Source organism: Gaeumannomyces tritici (assembly GCF_000145635.1).
Source record: "Gaeumannomyces tritici R3-111a-1 unplaced genomic scaffold supercont2.2, whole genome shotgun sequence".
NCBI lineage: Eukaryota > Fungi > Ascomycota > Sordariomycetes > Magnaporthales > Magnaporthaceae > Gaeumannomyces > Gaeumannomyces tritici.
This window is the reverse complement of record NW_008804546.1, coordinates 6,394,483-6,418,079: the sequence shown is the minus strand read 5'-3', so window position 1 is coordinate 6,418,079 and position 23,597 is coordinate 6,394,483. Positions and strand designations below refer to the sequence as shown.

The 23,597-nt window shown below is 59.7% G+C and overlaps 8 protein-coding genes across 8 annotated transcripts; 4 read left to right on the top strand and 4 right to left on the bottom strand.

Annotated features, from left to right (window-relative positions):
* Positions 1–111: 111 nt before the first annotated feature.
* Positions 112–599, top strand: GGTG_04741 (hypothetical protein; the record flags this gene model as incomplete). The annotated part of the gene is made up of 2 exons (XM_009222538.1): positions 112–334; positions 442–599. The coding sequence occupies 2 exons, from the start codon at positions 112–114 to the stop codon at positions 597–599; spliced, it is 381 nt and encodes a 126-aa protein (XP_009220802.1).
* A 191-nt stretch (positions 600–790) lies between these two features.
* GGTG_04740 (CAMK protein kinase) lies at positions 791–3,050 on the bottom strand (the record flags this gene model as incomplete). The annotated part of the gene is made up of 3 exons (XM_009222537.1): positions 791–802; positions 898–2,118; positions 2,190–3,050. The coding sequence occupies 3 exons, from the start codon at positions 3,048–3,050 to the stop codon at positions 791–793; spliced, it is 2,094 nt and encodes a 697-aa protein (XP_009220801.1).
* Positions 3,051–3,469: 419 nt separating this feature from the next.
* Positions 3,470–5,563, top strand: GGTG_04739 (hypothetical protein). Its single transcript, XM_009222536.1, has 2 exons — positions 3,470–3,706; positions 3,777–5,563. Exons 1-2 carry the CDS (start codon positions 3,522–3,524, stop codon positions 5,446–5,448), a joined length of 1,857 nt encoding a protein of 618 aa, XP_009220800.1. The 5' UTR covers positions 3,470–3,521; the 3' UTR covers positions 5,449–5,563.
* On the bottom strand, positions 4,395–8,256 carry GGTG_04738 (hypothetical protein). The gene has a single exon (XM_009222535.1). The coding sequence runs from the start codon at positions 7,845–7,847 to the stop codon at positions 6,750–6,752; it is 1,098 nt and encodes a 365-aa protein (XP_009220799.1). The 5' UTR covers positions 7,848–8,256; the 3' UTR covers positions 4,395–6,749.
* GGTG_04737 (hypothetical protein) lies at positions 8,095–9,721 on the top strand. The gene is made up of 2 exons (XM_009222534.1): positions 8,095–8,598; positions 8,673–9,721. The coding sequence occupies exons 1-2, from the start codon at positions 8,162–8,164 to the stop codon at positions 9,232–9,234; spliced, it is 999 nt and encodes a 332-aa protein (XP_009220798.1). The 5' UTR covers positions 8,095–8,161; the 3' UTR covers positions 9,235–9,721.
* On the bottom strand, positions 8,311–15,403 carry GGTG_04736 (hypothetical protein). The gene is made up of 5 exons (XM_009222533.1): positions 14,928–15,403; positions 14,665–14,820; positions 13,639–14,598; positions 11,815–13,572; positions 8,311–11,714 (listed from the first exon to the last, which is right to left on the bottom strand). Exons 3-5 carry the CDS (start codon positions 14,213–14,215, stop codon positions 11,308–11,310), a joined length of 2,742 nt encoding a protein of 913 aa, XP_009220797.1. The 5' UTR covers positions 14,216–14,598; positions 14,665–14,820; positions 14,928–15,403; the 3' UTR covers positions 8,311–11,307.
* Positions 15,404–15,425: 22 nt separating this feature from the next.
* Positions 15,426–19,220, top strand: GGTG_04735 (hypothetical protein). The gene has a single exon (XM_009222532.1). It carries the CDS (start codon positions 15,747–15,749, stop codon positions 18,912–18,914), a length of 3,168 nt encoding a protein of 1,055 aa, XP_009220796.1. The 5' UTR covers positions 15,426–15,746; the 3' UTR covers positions 18,915–19,220.
* Positions 18,954–23,084, bottom strand: GGTG_04734 (hypothetical protein; the record flags this gene model as incomplete). Its single annotated transcript, XM_009222531.1, has 1 exon — positions 18,954–23,084. One exon carries the CDS (start codon positions 23,082–23,084, stop codon positions 19,650–19,652), a length of 3,435 nt encoding a protein of 1,144 aa, XP_009220795.1. The 3' UTR covers positions 18,954–19,649.
* Between the last annotated feature and the right edge of the window lie 513 nt (positions 23,085–23,597).

Below are 23,597 nucleotides of genomic sequence, written 5' to 3'. Positions count from 1 at the left end.
CCTCCTTACCTGGACCCGCCGCATCTCCGTTGAAAGCTGCGTCGCAAGCTCGCAGTATTTCCTGGTTTCGGGCTTCGGATTGTTGCGGAACGCGGCTTCAAGAATGGCTTTATGGGCAGCGCTATACGAGGTTCGTTTCCTGCGTTGGACAACCTGAGCCGGGCCGGCTTCCGCCTCTCCCTCGGGTTGCAAAGCGTATCCGCCATCGCCACCATCTGCCTCTTCGTGCCCTTCGGCCGTGGTGCCCTCGTCCAAGTCATCATCATCCAGCAGCTGGCCGTTGTCGCCCAGCCCATATGCGGAATAGGGATGTCCGACGTAAGGAGCTGGCTCCGTAAAGTGTCCTGTTGGCCGGTCGCCGTTTTCCTCTACCTCCTCCTCCTCAGCCAAGGAAGGAGGGAAGTGTGGATGGGCCACGACGACTGAAGAATGTGTTGCCAGCTGGGGGTGGGCTGGGCTCCATGGCGGCGGAAGATCATCATCCTCCTCCTCCTCCTCCTCCACCACGGAGGCATGCGAGGGAGCAGTTCCGGCAGTCGATTCTTCTCCAGCTCCACCACCCCATGCGGCAACAAAAGAGCCAACGAGCAGAGGGTTGAGTGGATCTCCAGAGCTGAAAAGTCCTCTAGGCTGGGAATCGACTTGGCTTGCGGGTCCGGTAGGGTCATCATCACCGCAGGGACGGTCGACGCCGGCGCTGTTGCTTTGTCCCCCACCACCATCTTGCCTAGGTGGCGCAAGTATGTAGTTGCCGGGGAAGTGGCTTGGTCCGCCACCCTGCGCATCTCGCTCACCGTAGCTGCTGGCAATGGTTGACGTAGCCGCCTCCCCACTAGTTCTGGCCATTGACTCGAAAGGAATCGTAATTCCATGTTGGTTTAATCTCTGAAACATTACCGCTGCATCGGCTGCTTCTTGATCGGCCCCTCCGTTGCCGACCTGATGTTGGAGGAAAGTCTGCATGTGACTCTCAACCTCCTGGCCGACATGCGAGGTTGAAACATGGTCGACTGCATGAGGCGATTCGACACGGGCATTGTCATCTTCTTCCCACTCCCAATCGTCCTCATCTTCGTCCTTGTCCTCGAATGCAACGGGAGGCAGCGAATCCTGTGTGCGATTGTCAAGGACGCGGTCTCGCTGCTGGCGGGAGCTAGCGTCGGCCTTGCTGCTGCTGCTGCTGCTGCTGCTGCTGCTGCCGTGCTCCTGGCGCTTCCTGTGTCTTCCGGACGATGAAGACCTTGGCACCGTTGCTCTCTTCCGGCTAAACGCTGATGCTGGAACTGAAGCCCGAGGGGTGGGCGCGCCTGATCTGTCGTATCTGCCGGCATCGGTCGACAGGGTCGAGTTCTCGGACGAGCCAGGCTGCCACATGGGTATCTCGCGGCCCTGGACCATGTTTGGCTCTGCCCCGTAGTGAATTGTCAACCGCTCATCACCGCTGACGTACGAAACCGCCGCTGCGGTCTCGGGCTGGTCCATGGCTGGAACAACAGGTAGAAGCATTGCTCTTGCGAGGCAGTCTCCGGCCGACCACCGCTGCTCCGGCCGCAAGACCACCATTGCTTCCAGAAGAAATCTTCTCAGCTCATCGGGCCGTTCCTCCAAGTCCTCGTTGAACATCTTGATGAGCTCCTTGGCCCATGCCGTCCCGCTTGATATGTATTGGTTTTCGAACCGTGGAAGAGGGCAGAGAAATGTGTACACCGTGACACCAAGGGACCAAACGTCGACGGCCTCGGTATAGCTGACTCTGCCCTTGCCACCAGCCTCGATATATTGGTGGTTCTCGTACACCTCAGGTGCAAGGTTCCCCAAGTTGCCGCAGATGGTGGACATGTTGTCATAGTCCTTCGCCAGCCCGAAATCGGCAAACTTGACGTAGATGCTGTTTGTGTCCCGGTATTGGATCAGGATGTTGTCTGCTTTGATATCCCGGTGCACAATCGGCGGGTCGCTCCCGTGCAGGTACTCCAGAGCCGATAGACACTGCTGAAGAATTGATACACATTCGGCAGCTGAGATGTCTTTATTGGCCAAAGATCCGCCGGGAACGTATTCCAGGTACAGTCGTGGGCCCTGCGTAAAGTCGGACCTGTGAAGCTTTACGACGTGAGGCTGTAGGTGTATCTTGGGTTAGAGTAAAGAGTAGGATTTTGAGATCTTGACGGGGATGGCCATGTACTGACATGCTCAATGAGGTTCATGATGTGCGCCTCATTCCTCCAAGCGTCAATACGGACCCGGCGCGCGCGAACGGCTTCTGCAGAAGGCTTCTTGAGGGCGTACTCCTCTCCGGTGCTGACGTCCCAATAGCGGGTCACACTCGCGAACGACCCCTTCCCGAGCTGCTTACGGATATGGATTGGCCCCGTCTCCAGCTTGGGGGCTCCTGTAGGCCGCTTAGTATCTGTGCGGTTCGCAATGTTGAGGCCACTGAGCAGATCTTCAGTGGCTGCTGCGGTGCTCTGAAGGAACCGGTCGACTTTGTCGATGTAAGCCAGCGAGGCTACGTCGTGGGGGACGACGACGATCTGCAGCTGGACTAGGGGACGGGCAAGTGCGGCGACAACGATGGGCCGCTTCACGAAAGGAATCTCGTGCCCGCCGACGATCCATTGGAACCCGGATCGCGCCCCGTGTCCTTGACTGCCGTAGGTGACTTGGATACCGTTGAGAGAACCCCAATCTTTCACGATGGGTCGTTTCTCACCGTCGAAAGTCAGGGTAAAGTGGTGCCGCCCGACGCCCCGGCTTTTGGGCAGAATGACGTCGTTATTTTCGCCCCAGCCGAAAAGGAACCCAGAGCGAGACCGGTGAGTGTCGCTGAGCTTCAGCTCAACGTATGGGAGGGTGTCGAGCACCGGGCCGTTTTGGCTTTCGAGTGGCTCTGTTGACTCTCGCTCACGAGACTGCCGCTCGGGAAGCTGATCCAGTGGATCAAAACAGCCCCAGCTGGTCTTGAATGTCTTCAGGGTGACTGCCGGCACGTCTTCACGGCGCGTCTCTGTATAGGGGTACACACGAGCAATGAGATCCGTGTCTGCCATGGCCGAATTTGCGTGTTTGACGAGAAGAGCGGAAACAAGATACAAGCCTGACGAGAAGAGCGGAAACAAGATACAAGTCTGACGAGAAGAGCGGAAACAAGATGGCAGGTTAAACAAAAAGCACCTGGCACGGCTTGCTGCCCGACCAACCTCCACCTATAAACCGCCAGACAACACCAATCGCGACCATCTTGCGGCGCAGTACAACCATCACAACACACTAACAACAACCACGCGCTGGAACATTGGATGTATTGGTACAGCAATGTTAGTGCCATGTGCAGCCAACCTCTCTTCCTTCTTGGAGGGGCAACAGCGGCTATCCGCCCAATTTGATTGCTGATGTTCTGGACCCACTACTGGTCACATGCTCAGGCCCGGCAGGCTTGCCTTTCCTCTGCCTGTAAATTGGCTTCAACTTTCTGTCTTGAGCCTGCATCAATCGTCTCCTCCCTTGCCATCGACGACATAATGGCCAACACCCCCGAGCCGGGCGCGTCAAGGGTGTCTGTAAACGATATCACCTGGATGCGCCCTGTGGACCTGGCTGCGTATATCCGGAAACACCTTGGCCCCACTGACGACTTCGACCTTCTGGACCACCGTCGACACCAGCTTCCACTGTGCGAGCGTAACAAGGTCGCAGAAAGGCTCATGTAGGCTTCCCTTTCCCCTCTGCTGTCTGCAATCGTTTTTTGTTCGCTAATGGATCTTGGGTTTCTGAAGACATGCCCTGGCCGAAAACCGGTATTCCCGACCGCTTGATCTCGACGACCTCGACGCCCGCCTCCAAAAAGCATTATCCGGCGGCCCCAACGCCCTGCCACGAGTATCTCGACCACGACCACCTCGATCAGGCTCACCGACCCTAGGGGGAATAGAGCTCGCAGAATGTGGTCTACAGATAGGGAGAATGGAGGAGGCGGACGCATACGATCAACTCGTCAAGGATAGCGGCCGCCCGCTTTACCCAATCGAACTCCTCGACGACATCTCCGCGTCCTTTCCAAGGGGCCCAATCCGGGGCCCGATGGGCGACCTATACTACGGCACCGGAAACCCCGACAAGTACCAGGAGCTGTTGCGGCCCTGGCTAGACGACATTGCAACGGGCGGTTATTTTAGTTGGTGGTCGGGCGGAACGAGGATACATTACCCCTGGGGGGTATTCCAAAGGCAGTGGAAGAGATGGACCATGTTCCGCAGTTGGCAAAGGGACAATCGCGACTTGAAAGATGACGGCGGCGGATTTCCAGAATACCTTGAGGCGGAGAAGCGTCGTATAAAACGCGAGTACAGCGAACGTGTCGCAGCAGATGAGCTGGCCGAGCTCGAGGCCAACCCGTTACAGCTCAAACAGTACTGGGAGGGTGAGCAAAGGAGGCGCAAGTGGCAGCGACACTACTGCTATGAATCGGGCGTCAAGGAATTTTCCGATTACGTCGACGCGGTCAAACGCCGCCTGGCCCGACACGGCTTTACTCGCCCCTTTGAGTTGAGCCAAGACCCGAAACAACAAGGCAAGCTCGAAACATGGATCGAGTACCTCTGCTTCGAGTACTGGTGGCTCGATCTGTTTACGCGTGCCATCGAGCGCCGGCAGCAAAAACGCGACGAGGTGTGGCAGAAGCTCCAAGACACGGGGATGCTGCAGTCATTCGAGACGGCAAAATATATCAAGACTGACAAGTATGATTGGCAACACAAGAACGAAGAGGACATGGCCAGAGAAGCGCTAGAGAGATCGCAACAAAATGCCAAGCGAATCTACATCGAGACTCAGCTAGATCAACGCCGTCTGAGCATCCCCAAGCCGGAACGTATACGGAGGTTGCAACAAGGCAACCGAGAGATGCTGGCTGCCGAGAGCCGGCTGGAGGGGCTCAAGAGGCGGAGTGCTCTTATTAAAGAGTTCAAACCTTTATCAAAATGCTTGAAAGCCGCAAAGAGGGACGTAGCGCGCCATCGCATCCTCCTTCCGTGGATCTTGGACCAGATTCCTTTGATCGAGGCCGAGTTGAGCCGAGGCGAAGCTGCCGGCGGACTCGACGGGACCAGGGCGAGCAAGACGATCAAGAGAAGGCTCGACGACTCTGACGGTGACGACAGCCCACGCCAAACGAGCACCGAAAAGCGGAGGAGGCTCAGTCCACGTCCGAGCAACGGCACGGTCGTCCTTGACAGCGAAATCCAGCAGAAGGAGCCGGTCCCCTCGATAGTCGGCGGCATTGAAGAGACTCTGCCTCCAGAGGAACAGCAGTGCTCACGGACCCGTGCGCCTCCGGCCGGGCACTCGCGTCGAACTCGGGCTGCCCGTGAAGCCGCGTCGCGAGGTTTGCGCCGCAGCCCCCGCATTGCAGCGCGCCTGACGTCGCTCAAACGTCCGGAAGAGTGCTAAGGCCAAGACAACGGGGTGGGTCTGCGCAACCTTTCGGATCACCGTCAGGCGGAGACGATACGAGACGTCATGTTTCCCCGCTTCCGTCTTTACCCAAGTCAGCATTTGCACAATGCCCTCGAACGGCGTCTCGTAGGTCAATCGCTTCTCGGCCGTGATGAGACGCATGCTAACAGAGAAGCGCCGGCTCTCTCTGCTCACGAAATATTTTCAGAGCCGAGTTGAGAGTCGAATCACAGTTCCTCTCCTGCGAGCGGGGCTCTTGTGCTCTGCCGCTGCCAATCTCCCTCGTCGTCCTCCTGTTCGACCGCGACACTCGATAGCTGCCTTCCAAGGCAGTAGGACCATTCTGGATGAGGCCAGGTCCTGCTGCTCGAGTTGGGAATCGGCAAGCCTTCCCACTCCTCTGTGAAGCCGGCCCGAGATGGGATATCGCTCCCACCCACAATCGAGGACCTGTGATGCTGCGAGGATGGGTCCTGGGTAGGGGAAGGAAGCACTTTACCCGAGGATCGGAACGCGCCCGCCTCGGCGCGGCCGCTGTCCAAACGCTTCAGATCTACCATACTAGCCTAGAGAGCAGAGAGTAAGTTTGCAGCATCGGATGCGCTTTGTTGGTCGCCTCCTCGTCCTCGGCGGCCAGCGCGGGCGACCCGCTCTACCGTCAAGTCGTAAACCATCTCCGGGGGTGAAAAAGGCCAGGCAGAAATCGAATGAGCTGCCGCTCCACGGCGAGGATGCCAACTTTGTCGATGAATCTCTTCATAGCGACCTGTACGTCACAAAAGCAACTTCGTGTCAGTACATCGTGTGCGTAGATTATACCGTTGTCACTAGAGCCTTTCCTAGCCTTGGCGAGGGACGCTCGGCTGTTGTCGTTGACCATGGACGAGGCAATGATCCCTTCTAGAACACGCGCGCGCGGCGCTGCGACTGGGCCTTTTGCACCTGTCCGTAAGATGGCAGTTGAGGTGATGGGGGAGCCCGAGATGCCGCCCAGAGTCTTTCCAGGGCGACGAACAAAGGATCGCGAGGGCCGTCCTGCCCACCGCCTCGACGACCGAGGCCGTCGTTTCGGCAGCGATCCTCTTCCCGGGCCGGCACTGCTCACGAACAGGTCCCGGACGATGAGGGGATTGAACTTCCCGAGCTCGCGGCCCCTGCTCCTCTCCATCAGGCTAACCTTGGGCATTAATAACCCTGCTCCTTCGGGATCCTGCTTTGGGTAGGTAGGTAGCAATACTAGAGCTGCAACGTCTATCTTATCACTGCATCAAGCCGAATTGGTTCGCCCAGTACAGTTATTTCTCCACCTCAGCCCATTCTTGCAGCATAGCCTTGGCTTCCTTGTAATCCTCGTTCGACTGGATGCCGTGGATGGCAAAGAGGACGAGACGCCGTGCCAGCCGGTAGGGGGCCCCATACGCCAAGCGAACATAGTCAGGCCCCGCGGCTACCTCAAACTCAGCCTTGAGTTCTCGTCCTTGTACCGTGCCCGGGTCGTCGTTGGCTGTTCTTTCGTCCTCATCCTCGTTGTCCTGCCAAGCCCAAATCCATAGTGGTGGGTAACACGACATGAAGCAAGGCGCAAGCAGAACGGAATCCCAATCCAGGATGCCCGTAATAAGGTTCCGTGATGTCGTATCGACGAGAATGTTGCGGGGAGCGAGGTCAAGATGGGCCAGTGAGTACTGCAGGCCGCCGAACCACCCGCCGGCATCAAGGTCTCGAGTCATCTGGCCAAACTCGCTCCATAAAATCTCGGTGGGATCGTTGGCTTGCTTAACCGAGAACTGGGCCAAAAGCCACTCGCACGGGGACTCCTCCTCGTTGGTTGGCGTTGACAAAGGTGTAATGCGGACTGCGCCGTTCTCGCCCAAAACGAAGCGGCCGCCTGTGCTGCTACGTGTTTCAAGCAGTTGAAAAAAAACGCCGCCAAGTTCACGAGCGATGCGCATTCGTTGGGCATGGTCGAGGGCCGGATAGGAAGAATAAAGATCGGTTCCGGCGATTCGAGTTTGCACCATGTACGGCAGGCCAAGTGCATTGTTCCCCGTTTTGTCAAAGGCGATTACGGCGGGCACCGGGATTGTTGTTGTCCGGCCGAGATAGTAAAGGGCGGCAACTTCGTCGTCGACCCGGGCGCTATCGAAACGGGGAATCCGTAAAATGTAGCGCGTTTCTTCAACAACACCGGGTTGGCGTCGTCGTGTCAAGCCGATGACGCGGTGGAAACCCCCGCCTCCAAGGCGCTCAATCCCGAAATTGCTGGCATTGGAATTGGGCCAAAGCCCGACGGCGAGATGTTGCACACGCGAGGAAAAGGTGGCGAACGGTTCGTGGTCGTACACAACCGAAGAAGAATCCGATTCATCCGAAAAGGAGGGGGAAGCCGACATTCGGGGAAGCGAGAAGCTCTGTTGCGGTTTTTCTGAAATGGTTTTTCTGAAATGGGAGGGGATGCGGGACGTCCAGAGCACCAACTTGGTGTGCACTACGGAGGTAGGAAGGTTAAATAATCTGCAATGGGGAGGTCACTCGTGAACTGGTAAAAGCCGGTGCCACAGAGTGTGGTGGCGAGACTTTGGTGATTGGCGAGGCCATTTGTGGCTCCGAGACGCCTGGTGCCAAAACCCAGTCCGAATAAAATTTCCTAAGCCCACGCAGCAAGTTCGGCTCAATCAACCCCGCTGGGAAACCCCGGTGTCCCATCATGTCATTCGTAATCTACTCGCTCGAGAGCCACATCGAGGAATTCTTCAAGGCTTCAACAACCACGACCAGGGAGGAATGCGACCTCAAGGCGGCTAGTCTCGCCAGTGGCGCACCGGTAGTGCCGGTGCCCATGCAGGGCGCGTGGAGCTACACCGTCACGGCGGGGCCGGACCAGGCACACATTGTGCAGTTCCGCCCCAGCAACGCCACGCTCAACATGTCGCGCCTCGAACTCGCCCGGCAGGCCCACCCGTGGTGTGTTCCCAAATGCACCTACCATGGACAAGCGGGCGGACAGCTTCCCCTCGACATTTATGTCATGGATAAAGCCGCCGGGGAGTGCTACCTCTACTCTAGAAACATTTCGCCCGAGGGAACGGAAGACAAGGCCAGATTTGACGCCCGGCAGCACAGGACGGTGCGCGATCTCGCCAGGTAAGAGTCGGGGAAATGCTGTCCCCGGGCGTGTTTGTAGTTAGTCCGGACCGCTGAATATGATACGGGGGCAGATTTTTCGCAGACTCATGGAACGCGCCGCAAAAGGTCAGCCCCGCTGTGGCCGACGGCGTGCACCAGAAGCTGGAACTTGATCTTGACCGCCTTGACAAGGCTTTCCCCGACCGTTTCTCAATAACGCTGAACCAGGTCCGCGACAGTTTCACGCGGTTATTCAGCCTTCCATGGGTTATTACCCACGTCGACCTGAACGAGACAAATATCCTCGTCGACGACACCGGCGCTATCACGGCCATTATCGACTGGGCAGACGCCGAGATGCTGCCGTTCGGCATGTCGCTGTGGGGGCTGGAGAACATTCTCGGCTATATGGACGGCACAGGGTGGCACTATCACGGCAATGCCCAGGAGCTCCGAGACGAGTTCTGGCGGGTCTTCAAGGCGAGCGTTGGAGGGGTCGGGGAGGAGGCGATGGCGGCCATCCGTATTGCGCGCATGGTTGGCTTGTTCATGCGCTATTGTTTTGCGCTCCATGGTTCAGGGGACAGGACGGTCCTCGACACAAATGCGGCAACGCTTAGGTACGCCGATGCTTTTTGCACCAGAGGCATCTAGGATACGGAAAGACGCGCCTGTGTTAATGCCGACGCCGGGGAGGCCTTCCTGGCCCTGTTCGGGCCCTGTCAGATGTTGCTCGTGTCGCAGCGGGGACGGCGTGTTTGCTTGTGACTGCGCAGAACTGCGCGGGGGCCGGTGCGGCAGCGACGCGCGCCTCCGGGCCTCCGGGCCACGGAGGATGGCGTACGCCACTCTACCGGCTAGGGGCGGCGGCGGCGGCATGGTGCCGTCGCCAGCGCCGTGGGCGGGCGTGGGAGTTGGATTGGATTGCTCAATTGGCGGCTGTTAAGAATTTGTATGTAACTTGGCGGTGTGCAGGAGCGTTCGCGTGGAAAGACCTTGTGGGGCAAGGATGCGATGGGTGCTGCACTCGAGGACGTGCTTGTCCACGTGGTGACGCTCCATTCCTGCGGGCTTTGTCCGTTCCTGCAGTAGCTAGTACGAAATCTCGAAATCTAGACGAATAGAATGCTTCAATATCCCGTGACCGGTCCCGTCGGCAGCACCCCGCGTGCCCGAGGCTATTGAGGCGTCACATTTCCGTCGCCATGTTCGAAAACAATTCCCAGGTGCAACACCCATTGCCGCCTGGGCCGTATGCTCCGGCTGCTATGGCTGGCCATCTTTCCACAAGGGCCCCGGGCCATGGAAAAGGTGTGCACCGTTTTAAAAATCCTCCCTTTCCCACAACTCTGCGCGACAAGGCGAGCGAGTCACCTGACCCACAAGCCTGGCATATCCATTCCATATCTAGCACCCACATTCAGCGACACATCGCTACAAGGACCACACGCCGACGTCCCTCGATCCCAAAACATTCATCATGCTCTCAGACACTGACGGAGCCTTTAGCCAAAATGTCCTTCGCCTTCGCGTCGAGTACCAACGCCGGCGCCAGGCATCCAATCTCTTCCCTCCCGCGGGCCAACCCGTTCTCGACATGCAACTCACCCACGGCAAAACACCAACCATGAGCATTTGGTACCAAGACGGTACCCCGCTCGGCCGCTACGTTCGGCTCTTTGACCTCCCTGGCACCCTTTCCGGCAATATCCTCCGCCTCGACCGCGACCTTCCTTCCCTGCCCGGCCATTTCGAAATCGAGGGCGATATCATCCGGCCCCTGGAAATCTGTCCCAACCCCCCCGACCCTCTTGAAGACGACTCGGAAGACACTACCGACCTGATCAGCCTGCTTCCTGTAATTGACGACGTCGACACTCTCAACAAGCATTTTGTAAAAAAACCAAAATACCGCTCCGAAATCATCAACCTCCTCCGCCTCCAAGGCGGCTCATGCCCCGGCACCCGCTGCTCCCCGCACCTTGTTCACCTCCTCGGCGCTTCCGCAACTGGCGACCTCGTGTTCGAAAAGCTCGCCACCCGTGGCCTTGTTCTTGGGCGCTTTTCGACCCTGGCCACGTACAAGCGCTGGCTGCTGCACCTGCTCGACGCCTTGGCCACGATGCACGCCGCGGGCATCGTGCACCGCGACCTGCGCGTCGACAACCTGCTCTTTGGGGAGGGCGGGGAGACGCTGGTGGTGTGTGACCTGGAGGGGCGATGGGGGCAGAGGGTCGCGCCCGAGGTCGCGTGGGAGGGGAGCCTGGAGGATTCGGGGTGGAGTGAGAAATCCGATGTGTATGATGTGGGCGTGTGTATCAAGGGAATGGTGTATGCGAACGCGCCCATCACCCCACAGGTAGAGTGGCCCGTCCCGGAGCCGCTGCGCCAAGTGGTGGAGGCGTGCATGCAGGAGTTGCCCGAGCCAAGGCCCACGGTGGGGGAGCTGAGAGAGATGGTGGAGGCGATTGAGGTTGTGTAAGAAAGAAGCCTGTATGGGTATCACGTACTCTCCCGCCGCCACGCGTAGATAACCTGCCGGATTCTCGGCTGTGATACACGACGGCAAAGGCTCCACAATGGAGTCGTAGTTGACCGAGAAGAAGAAAACGGTATTCGAAACGCCTTGGGCAATCCTTTTTTCCCTGTAATGTATCCCGACCGACATAACCCGCACCCCAAGTATCATCCTACCTCCTTCAGTCCAAGACCGTCTTTCTGCCTGCCTCACTCGAGCTTCAGCTTCTCAAACTGCTTGATGGTGGCTTTGAACCCATCCGCCTCGCTCTCGAGGTCGACGAGCTTTTTCCAGTCCGACTTTTGCAGCTCGGCCGCGACTTTCTCCATGTACATGGGATCACTGACCAGCTTGCGCTGGCGCTCAACCTGAGCTCCCGTCTTCTCCAGCTTCTTGGTCGCCTTGGCGATTTCGGTATCGATGTCGACGCGGCCCTTGACGTGCAGGAACACGGCCACGCCGGCCGAGACGGGGAAGACGACGCAGCCGGCCGGCCGGCCCGCTTCGCCCTTGATCACCTCGACTGAGGTTACTCCTTTGCCCGAGAGCGACTTGATGGACTGAAGCTCTTCTTGGGCCGTTTTGAGCGAGGTCTCGTTGTACGCCTGGATAAAGACTGTTCGAGGGCAAAAACGAGGGTTTGGTCAGTCGCACTGAATTTTGATGCTATGCTCTGCGCATAAAAGTGATTGCACGATTAAGACATTATCACCTACCTTGTGCCTTATCCTTGAGGGCATATTCGGCCATAAGGGATCGGATGCCTTTGGAGCAGTCGAGCACCAGCTCGTAGGCGGTTTCGGCCGAGGGATTTTCCAGCGCCTCGTCGTACTGCGGGTAGCTGGCGATGACGATGGACCTGGTGGTGTCTCCCTTGCGCCGGGACAAACGCTGCCAGAGCTCCTCGGTGACAAAGGGCATGAAGGGGTGGATCAAGAGAAGGGCGGCTTCGAGAGTAGTGTAAAGAGTTTGCATGACCGACTCCTGCTCCTCCGCCGACCCGTCCTGCAGCAGCGATTTGGAGTTCTCGATAAAGACGTCGCATAGCTGTGCGTACCAGTAAGCGTAAACGAGCTGGCTGGATTTCATAAACTCGCGCTCGGCAAAGGCCTCGTTGATACCCTTCGTTGCCTGGTTCATCTTGTGGAGGATCCAAAGCTCGGCCAACAACTCCTTGCCCCCTAGCGTCCTCTTTTCGCGAAGCACAAGTTCGGGGTCAAGCTTGCCAAGTACGTACTTGGAGGCCTGCCAAATCTTGTTGCAGAAGCGACGGGACGCGTGCATCACCTTGATATCAAAATTGATATCGCCGCCGCCGGTGGTATAATTAATCATGCAGAACCTCAATGCATCAGCACCGCACTCGGGGATGCCTGCGGGAAAGGCCTGCTTTTGGTACTTTGTGGCCTTTTCGATTTCGTTCGGGTTGAGGTTACCGGTAAGCAGCTTGGCATGCAAATCTTCCAGCTTGATGCCGGCGATGACATCGAGAGGATCAATAACATTGCCCAAGGACTTGGACATCTTCCTTCCCTCGTTGTCTCGGACGAGAGAGTGGCAGTACACCTCGTTGAAGGGGACCTGGCCCGTCATTTTGATGCCGAGCATAGCCATGCGAGCGATCCAAAAGAAGAGAATATCCCAGCCCGTTTCGAGAAGGCTGGTTGGATACAGGCGCTGCAAATCATCGGCCGACGTGTTGGGCCACCCGAGCGTGGAGAAAGGCCACAGACCGGCACTGAACCACGTGTCGAGCACGTCCTCGTCACGGACAAGCTTGAACTTCTTGTCGCCGCCAAGCGCCTTTTTGGCCTTTTCCTCGGCTTCTTCTTGGGTGCGACCTGCAAACCAAAGGCTGTTGTCGCCCCGGTCGCCGCCGTCCTCGGCGCCCTCAACCTCGGCAAAGTAAACAGGACACTGGTGACCCCACCAAAGCTGACGGGATATGCACCAGTCGTTGATGGACCCCATCCAGTGGTAGAAGCTTTTCTCGGATGATTGCGGCTTGATCTTGATCCTGCCATCTTTGACGGCCTCGACAGCGTCGGCAGCCATTTCCTTCATACGCACCCACCACTGCGGCTTTAGTAAGGGTTCGATAACGTCCTTGCTCCTTACGCAGATAGGCAGGGTCATAGGGTTGTCCTTTTTGTCAACGTAGAGCCCTGCCTTCTTTAGGTCGTCCTGGATCGCGTAGCGGACGTCAAACCGCTTTTGGCCCTGGTAAGGACCCGCGTTCTCGTTCATCAGGCCGTCGTCGGTTAGGATATTGATAAACCCAAGCTTGTAAATCTGACCCATGGCAAAATCGGTGGGGTCGTGGGCCGGCGTTAGCTTGACGGCACCGGTACCAAACTCCATTTCCACCGACTTATCGGCAAGAATGGGCAGCTTGCGACCCTCGATAAAGGGGTGCACGGCATGCTTGCCGACCAGGTGCTTGTAGCGCTCGTCGTCGGGGTGCACGGCGATTCCTGCGGTAAAAGGAGCGCCTGTCAGTGACGGCAAAGGAGTTATAGGGATCGAGGGAGTAAACTTACCAGTATCTCCGAGCATGGCCTCTATGCGCGTAGTGGCGACGGTAATGTGCTCGTCCGAGCCTTCAAGCGGGTATTTGAAGTAGATAAGGACGCCGAACTCGACCTTTTTGGAGTAGCCAGGAACATCCAGGAGCGTCCTGCCCGAAATCTCCTTGTTGATGACCTCAAGGTTAAATAGGGCCGTACTGAGCTTGGGGCACCAGTTAACGAGCCTATTAGCCCGATAAATGATGCCCTCATTGTGCAGCTTAACAAAGGTCTCGATAACGCCGGCGGTAAGATTCGCATCCATGGTGAAGGCCTCCCTGGACCAGTCGAAGCTCCCGCCCATTTTGCGAAGCGCGTTGTTAATCTTCTGGTGGTACTCCTCCTTCCAAGCCCAGGCAGTTTCAATGAACTTGGTACGACCCAGGTCGTGTCGAGTCTTTTGTTCCCTCCTCCACAGCATGTTCTCCACGACGGACTGCGTGGCAATGCTGGCGTGGTCGCATCCCGGCAGCCAGAGCGTGGTCTTGCCGCGCATCCTGTTCCACCGGATCATTAAATCCTGCAAGCTGTCTCCGAGGGCGTGCCCCATGTGCAGGGATCCGGTCACATTTGGCGGGGGGTGAACAATAACGAAGGAGCCCTCGTCCTTGACCTTGGCGTCCTGGGTGAACTCGGGCTTGAAAAGGCCCTCCTTCTCCCACCACTCGTACCAACCCGACTCGACAGCGATGGGGTTGTAGGCCGTGTAGTGCGGGTCGGTAAAGGGACGAATGCGCTTCTTCTCGCCGGCCAGGGTGTCGTTCTCGTAGGGCGGGAGGGTCGGCTCCTCGGCCTTGGACTTGGCCTTCTTATTCTCTTTGACTTTTTCCGTGGAGCCGCCGGCGGGGACGGCCTCTGCGGCGGCAGCCTTCTTCTGGTTGAACTTGGCCTGCTTCTCGGCCTGCTTCTCGGCCTTCTCCCGCTCCTTCTCCACTGTTACCGGTGTCAGTTGTCATGTCCTACTTTCGGAAGACGGGAGGGGAGCAGCTAGAGGCGTACACTCTTTGGCCGTCTTCACCTTGGCCAGGGCCGGGGCGGCGCCAGCATCCTGGCCGGCGGCATGGGTGCTGGGGTTTCCGGTCGAGGGGATCTCCTGTTTGGTCTCGGCGGCCAACGGGCGAGGAGAGCCGTCGTTGGGGCCCTTCCCAGAGCCGACTGGAGGGAGGGAGAGCAGGTTAGGGAAAGGTCCCGTCGCAGTCCAAAGCAGGGAGGGGAAGGTCCCGTCGCAGTCTAAAGCAGGGAGGGGAAGGACTGCTACTCACCGGGTTTCCGTGGCGGCTGCTGTTGGTGGCCATCATGGCCCGCAGGATGTATCGTCGGCCTGCACTGCTTCTAGGCGACGGGCGCACCAAAAGCGCGCGGAAAACGAGGCGAGACGTGGTGATGGTGAGGGTGGACAGGGCAGAATCATTAGCTGTGTGACGACTTGCTTATAGTAGGGTGGGTTTTGGAATAGCGGGGGTGGGTAGTGCTGGGCTAGCTCTGGTGAGCGGAGCGCATGTACATCACATCAATGATCGATGAGGCTCCCGTCGACAACTCTCAAAGAGGAAAAGGTGAGCTGAGGGGATGAGATGAGATGGAAATATCAGGTTTTGGTAATTGGTCGATATCAAGCAGCTCAACTGGCGTTGCTTATCCTTCAATACGTCTAGTGTCCCAGTGGAGGCGCGGCGTCTGGTACCAGGGACCTTCCCAGGGTGAGCCTTCCCAAGAGACCCTTAGCTAAGCCAAGTGGATGCAGGCTAAGTGTCCATGTCAGTGGTCAATCGCAAAAGTTCAAGCCACGGGGCCTGGCCATTGTCAACTCAACACTCAACAAGCAACAAGGCGTTAACATGTGCACCCCAAATAAGCTCCCTTGCCACGCAGCATACTTTGGCTCCCTTTATTGAGAAATGCCATGATTCCCGACCCCGGACGGGCCAGACTCGTGCTGCCGGCTTTCATCGTCTCACTCCCGGACGCCCGACCGTCGCGTCCAGGGTGCCTGAGCTCAGTCCCGGCTGCCCGCATAGCCTAGGTAGCCCGCCTCGCCCGCCTCGGCCCCCTCCCACAAGAGACGACTGCCGCCAGTCGCCATGGGTCTGACCGCCTTCCTCCTGGCCTACCTGCTGGGCGGCCTCACCCTGATCCCCCTCATCATCGTCGCCATCCTCACCCACGCCCACTTCACGCTCCCGTACCGCCCCGACCTCAATCCACCGAGCGCCGCTGAAGACGGCCAGGGCGACCTTGTCCAGCCCGGCGACGATATCGATGCCCTCCGGGTCGCTCAGCAGCAGCAGCAGAAGAAGCTCGCGAGGGAGGCCTCCCGGGCCCACCAAGAGTCTGATGTCGCGGCCGGCTACTTTGCCGTCTGTCGTGAGTATGCACCCATGGGCATCAATGCAAAGCCCATCGAGCGGTCAACTCCCGTCGGCTCGGCCACGGTGGCGGCACCGAGCCAGAGCGTGTACCAGACCATGTACCGCAGCCTCTTTGACCGCAAGCAGCCCAGCGGGCCTCTGGACAGCAAGAACGCCCCCAGCCAGCGGCCCCGGAAGGCCGGCAACGTCTTTTACGTGGTGCTGAGGCATGGCCACCTCATGCTGTTTGACGACGACGAGCAGCTCGAGGTCCGCCACGTGGTGTCGCTCGCCCACCACGACGTCACCATCTTCTCGGGCGACGACGACGTCCCCACGCCCGAGGGCGAGCTATACATCAAGAAGAACGCCATCTGTCTCAGGCGGCGGGCCAACGAGCCCGATCTGGCAGCAGCAGCAGCGGGCGATGGGCAGCTGTCCAAACCCTTCTTCCTCTTCTCCGAGAACTGCTCTGCCAAAGAGGACTTTTACTTTTCGCTGCTGCGGAACCAGGAGCAGACGTTTGGCGGCGAAGATGGCCCCGAAGCGCCGACACCGAGACAGTTCAATGTCGAGCACGTCATATCGCTGGTGCAGAAGCTGCATTCGTCCGAGGATCACCTACAGACACGGTGGCTCAACGCCATGATTGGCCGGCTCTTTCTCGGCGTCTACGGCACCAAGGACCTCGAGAACGCGATCCGCGAGAAGCTGACCAAGAAGATCTCACGCGTCAAGCGGCCCTCGTTCCTGTCCAACATCTCCATCCGCGGCATCGAGACGGGCGACTCGGCCCCCTACATTACGAACCCACGCCTCAAGGACCTGACGGTCGAGGGCGAGTGCGGCGTCGAGGCCGACGTCAAGTACACGGGCAACTTCCGCATCGAGGTGGCGGCCACGGCCCGCATCGACCTCGGCACGCGCTTCAAGGCCCGCGAGGTCAACCTGGTGCTGGCCGTGGTGCTGCGCAAGCTCGAGGGCCACGTGCTGTTCAAGGTCAAGCCGCCGCCCAGCAACCGCATCTGGTTCTCGTTCCAGACCATGCCCAAGATGGAGACCACGGTCGAGCCCATCATCAGCTCGCGCCAGATAACGTACACTGTCATCCTGCGCCAGATCGAGGCCCGCATCAAGGAGGTGGTGGCCGAGACGCTCGTGCTGCCCTTTTGGGACGACATTCCTTTCTTCAATACGGAGCACAAGCGCTGGCGAGGTGGAGTGTTTGAGGGCGACGACGCCGTCGTCTCGTCGGGCGACCTCGAGGAGTCGCTCAACGCCCAGATGGGCGAGGTGGACGAGACGGAGGAGTCGGCGACGACCGCCTCGGCCGTGCCCGCGCAGGACCTCCCGCCGATGGAGAAGAGCCACAGCATGCCGGTGCTGGAGCAAAGCAGCACAACGCATACGGGCTTGTTCGGGAGGAAAATCAATGGTAAATCTGGTATCCATATTAGCAACCTCAAGGCGGCAATGTCTTCAAGTATCAGCGTCGAGACGAAAGCGTCGGCGGCCTCGTCGCCCATCACTCGGACAAAACCCTCCGGCTCCTTCACAGCGCCGGCGTCGCCCACGGTGGAGATGGACGAGAACAAGGCCGAGGTTCTCAAGCCGTCGTTGTCGTCGTCGTCGCCGCCCAACGAGGGCCCGGTTGTTCAGGCCGTCATGGCCACGCTGTCATCCAAGGTCGTCGTCGGCTCCACTCCGGTCTCCGACAACGCATCACAGTCCTCAATGACACCAAAATTCAAGCTCAAGAAGTCTTCGGGTAGTATACGCAGCACATCTTCCAAAGAGATCTCGGACTCGGATCGAGAGAAAGAGAAAGGTCTGGAGCCGGCACCACGGCCCGACCGCCGCCACACGGTCTCGTCCTCGGGGGGCGGCAAGACGGACGAAGACATGTCGTCGGCCGCGTCCATCAAGGAGTCCATCAGGAACCAGACGGGCACGCTCACGCGCAACTTTTTCCTCCGCCACAAGGTCTCGCACGAGGCCCTCACGGGACGGGAAGGAGGTGACGGCAGCAACGGCGGCAGCAACGCCACCTCGCCTGGCCACGCGCCAATCGACTCGCCCAAACGCAACGCGCTCCTGACCGTGACCAACGCGGCGGCGACTGCGAAGCGCTGGGGCCTCAGCGCGCTCCAACGAGGCGGAGCTGGGGCGGCCGGGAACAACGGCGAAGGCAACAACAACAACCCTGGCGGTCGGGTCGGGGACGGCGAGGAGGAAGAGACGCTGGATCTCAGCAAGCCCATGGGCGGCGGTCAGCCGCTGCCGCCGCCGGGAACGCCACTGCCGATGCCGGAAAAGAAGGGTAAAGTTACCGTCGTAACCAGGCGCCGCCCGCCGGCCGCCCCGCCGGCGCACCCGCACCAGTTGGTGGCAACCGGCGAGGGCGACGGTGGCAACGGCGGCGATGACGCCAGCAGCGGCAGCGGGCAGCAGCAGCAGCGGCAGCGCAGGCCAGGACGGAAGCCCGTGCCCATCGCCTCGCTGTCCAAGCGTCGGCACATGAGGCAGCTGGACTCCCCGATGGGCGGCGACCGGGTGCTCGTGGTGGAGGCGCCGGCGGCCGACTCGGAACCCACGACCCCCAACAACACGGGCGACGGCGACTCTGGGTACATGCACCACCGCCACCACTGGGCCGGCGGCGACGAGTACGACGACGGCGGTGGCCCCCGCACGGGCGGCGCGGGCAGTGCCTACGCGGCCGACGACGATGACGATGACGACGACACGGCGGGCTGCGGCGACGACGACGACGATGGCGCGTCGGCGTGGATGGACAACGACGACGTCCCCGCCCACCCGCCGCGGGCCGTGTTGGTGGTCGGGGACCGGCACGGGATTGCGCGGCCGCCTGTCGCTACCTCGGACCGGGACGCCAAGTAGCCCTCGTGTACCGTTTCTACTTGTTACCACAGCGGAAATTACTGCTAGTTACTGCTTGCGTGTTCTTTTTACTAGAGCGCTAACATTGTTTGGGTTGCGACGGGGAACCGAACCCCGTATGGCATGTACATCATTCTTGGCGCTGGGAGGTTTTGTGTCAATTAACACATGCGCGATAGGTTCGGGCAATAAACCCAACATCCGATAGGAATGCAGAGAATTACAAACAGCCGGATGACCCGGACGCGCCTGTTGCTTGGGGGAGAAGCAGCAACACTAGCGCGCACCCAATTGCCAATTGCGCCGGCACCCATTACCTGCACCATTACCTGCACCATCACCTGCACGCATTACAACCCATCACCGGCAACCCATTACCGGCGGCACACCCCGGCACGCCATTACGTTTCCGTTGCTATGTTCCAAAAAAAATTCCCAAATGCTAATTTTCCACGACCGGCGCTTATTTACCGCTTAGGCGCAATTTACATGCGCTCCGGCTGCTCCGGTTGCTCCGGCTGGCCCCGTGCTGGCCCCGTACTAACCATGTGCACGTACCATCAATCGCTGCCAATTAAACTGGCTACAGCACACACGCGCGCGCGCACAATGCATACCCTTTTTGGCCACAACGCACCCAATTCGGTCCTTAATCCCGAAGCTACGGATGCACGCTGTCCGTTTTTGTGCTTTTGCCCTTGCCCCCCTTTGCCTTTGCCCCCCCCGAAATGTCCACTACCACTCATACAGGGCCGCTCGGCTCGCCTTGTCCAGCCTAATCTCAAGCCTGCTGATGACGGGTTCTGCGATGGAGGTCTCGGTGCGTAGCGTGATGGCCTGCTTGATGCGCGTGTAGAAGACGGGACAGTCCTTGCTGTCGCACTCGACGGGCTCGTGGGCGGACGCCAGGCCGGCGCAGCTGCGGCACACGCCCAGGACGTCTTCGAGACGGCGTCGCTCGTGCTTCACGCGCGCCTGCATGGCAAGCAGCGACGACCGCGCATCGCTTCTGCAGCGTCCACAGACAAGGGGTTCACCCGGCTTCTTTGGCTGGCGCTTGGCAGGCCGTGACTGCTGCTGCTGCTGCTGCTGCTGCTGCTGCTGCTGCTGCTGTGGTGGTTGTTGTTGCTGACGAAAAGCAAAGACGGGAGCAATCCTTGGGGCGGCGGGTATGGAAGGCCGCCGCGACGGCCTCGGCGACGGCCTCGGCGACGGCCTCGGTTGTATATGCACGTTACAGACGGCGCACCTCATGACTTGCATATATGATTCCAACGTGACCTTTTGGGGCCTGTGCCACGCGCCACCAATGGCCGACCCGAAGCCGAAAAGGTGACCAAACGAGGCGCCCGTCACTCCCGCTCCCCCTGCGGGCTCGACGACGATGCGTCGAACTTGCTTTACTTTGGGCACCTCGTCGTACCACGCACGCACCTGGGCACCAACTAAATTAAAAATGCGCTCTAGCGGCGGGATCAGGTTCTTGGAAATGTAGTACTCGGCGTCGAGACGCAGGTGCGTGCCGGCGGGCGATACCAGATCCTCGGGAGGCACGCAGCGGTCGGCGAGCCGGGCGCCCGGGGCACCCGCAACGACGACGTAGGGGACGCGCTCGCCGTACTGCGGTTCGGCGCGGGCGTCCTTTAGCATCCTCTTGGTGCTGATCAGGGCGCCTGGGGGCGGAGGGCCAGTGCCGCGGCGGGTGCTGTAGGTGCCCAGCTTGACCTCCTTGGCAAAGCAAAAGTCCTGAATGGAGACGTTGCCGCGCATGATCTTGTCGCACTGGCGTTGGAAGTAGGCCTTGACGCGGCTCAGGTCTGCCGTCTCAAAGAGCAAGCGCAGCGCCTTCTCTTCAATCTTTTGCTCGGCGGGCGTGCCGTCGCGGCGGACCGTCTCGATTCCCTTGGCGTCAAAGTCGGGCGCAAGCTGAGACACGCTCTCGTATTTGTAGCCGACATAGCGCTTTTTGGCCAGAAGCACGCACGGCAGGTATACCTTTTCGAACTTGAGCTTGACAGGCCGCGGGTTCATGTCGGTGATGGCCTTGGCCATCTCGTTTCCAATCTCGAACGCCTGCTCCTTGGTGCGGCCCCTGAGGTGGATGAAGATGCTGTCGGTATCGCCGTAGACAACCTCGGCGCCCCAGCGCTGGACCGAGTGGATAAAGGTGATGGCGCGCTCGAGCGTCTCACGGCCCGTCTGCACGATGCTGTCGGCAATCTCGGAGCAGGGCAGTCGGCCCGAGAAAGAGGCCGAGGTATAGCCGTAGGTGACGTTGGCGAGCAGCTTGAGCGCAAGCTGGCGGTTGTTGAGCAGGCGCTGCAGGGCGCGGTCCTCCTTGTCCTGGCGCATTCCACTTTTGACCATCACCCTCGTCTCGAGAATCTCGGTCAGCATCTTGGCGAGCAGCGATTTGCGGATGGTGGCCTTGGTGTACATGACGCCGTTGGGGGCGATGTTGATATGATCCTGCAGCAGCTCCAGCAAGCGGCGGCGGCGGCGGTAGTTGGCAAAGCCCATCTTGTTGGCGCCGCGCCAGTCGACGATGCGGCCGAGGAAGGTCGAGTAGCAATAGTTGTAGGCGATCATGACGCTGGGGTACAGACTCTGAAAGTCAAGCACGACGACGGGGCTGGTGTAAAAGGCGCTCTGCGGCTCCATGACGAGCGGCAGGCATTCGAGCGCGTTCTGGGCGCCGACCTGCTGACGACTGGGCGACGGCAGCAGGAAGCTCTCGGGCTTGGCGATGCGGAACATGATGGACTCGACCTTGAACTGCGAGCCGCGCGAGAAGACGGAGAAGAAGTCGACGCCCAGCAGGCGCGCCTGCTCGCTGGTGCGCGACACGAGCTCGTTCTCGTCGAGTATCTCGAGGTCGAGGCGCACTCGGGTCTGCCAGTAGCGCACCAGCTTGTCGAGGTCGCGGTGCCAGCCGTTGCGGTACCAGTCCGTCAGCGTCTCATACGCGTAGTGCGGTATGCGGCGGTGCAGCAGGTGCCACACCACGTTCTCCATGCTGTACTGTTGGAGGCTTAGCTCACCGCGCATCGCACGCCAGATGTTGATCATGTGGCGGCCCGTCACGCGCAGGGCCGACGTCGTGCGGAACCCCCAGCGGTCCGCCCCCTTAGCGTACCGCCCGTGCGACGACTGGCTCTTCATGCGTGAGAACTCATCGCACAGGTCGTAGTCGTACTTGAGCCGGGCCCGCTCTACCAGGTAGCCCCATGAGCCACCATGCACTTCGTATCCCGTGAGAATGTCGGGGTCGTGCGTCCGCACAAGCTCCACCATGCGCAACATCAATTCCAGCTCCGAGGCCTCCTCGACGAGCTGCCCGGACACCTGATGCCGCATCCGCCGCCCCAACCTGCCGTCTTCAGACAGCACGATGACCCCCGATTGCACCCCGCCAGAGGCTCCGTCTGACTTGAGGCACCAGAAAATTAGCTTGACCTCGTCCTCTTCTGGGTCCGGCACCAGTCTCTCGCGCGTGTTGACGTGGAGCTCCATGCTCATGGTGCTCATGTACTGCACCTCGTGCTGCACGCTGGCCGACTTTTTCCTTTGAGAGTACTTGAACCCGTGCCCATCTCTCGGCGTCGGCCCTTCGATTTGGGACAAAGGGGGCTGTGGCTGTGGCTGGGCATGTCCGGACGCGCCCGCTTTCCTCTCCCTGTCTAGTCTCTGGTCCCTCTGGTCACACCACTCCGACACCTCCTCCAGGGTCGGAGGCGGCTTGGATATTTCCCAGCTTCTTATCGAGCACGTCTTCCGAAGCCTCTCGTACTCGCGTTGCATCCCCGCCTGGTCTGGCGCCTCTTCGGCCTTGGCACCAAATGTAGCCGGCGATTGGCCTAGGGGATCAAACTCGGGCAGATATGGCAACGTGCTCCCAAGGAGGCGGAACCGGCGCCCAGCAAACTCCCTTGACCGGAGTGGCACATCTCCCTCATCACTGTAGAAGGGCTCTTGGTAGATGACATCAGGTAAGCCATACTCTGACATGGACTCGCACACCTCGGCTGCCGTCGGCGGCAGCGAGCGCAAGGTATATACCCTTGGCGTTCTGTTTGATTCGGCAGCTGATATCTCATAATCGGGCGCGGAACCAGCATTGTCTCCCAGCAAGCACGGCACAGTTTGTCCAACGGTGGAAGACGTCTTCATGGACTGTGAGTTGAGGCCGCCCGATGACGATGACCAGGAGTAATCTGATGCCGGCGGACAAGGACCCGGGAGAACACCATCGCCCAACACATACAGATCACCGGATGACGCAGTGCTTTCATGGCTATGACGCGGTACCGCCTGGTCCCCAGACATCCAGTGCGAGACGCCGTCTTGAAGGGCTGGCTCTCGCGGTTGAGATGATGGGGGCGGGGTCCAATCGTCGACGGATGGTGGCTGCGCGGAGGGCGGCGTCCAGTCGTCGATGGATGGTGGCTGCGCGGAGGGTGGCTGCGCGGAGGGTGGCTGCGCGGAGGGTGGCTGCGCGGAGGGTGGCGTCCAATCGTCGACGGGTGGTGACTGCGCAGAGGATGGCGTCCAATCGTCTACGGGTGGTGGCTGCGCGGAGGGCGGCGTCCAATCGTCTACGGGTGGTGGCTGCGCGGAGGGCGGCGTCCAATCGTCTACGGGTGGTGGCTGCGCGGAGGTCCAATCGTCGACGGGTGGTGACTG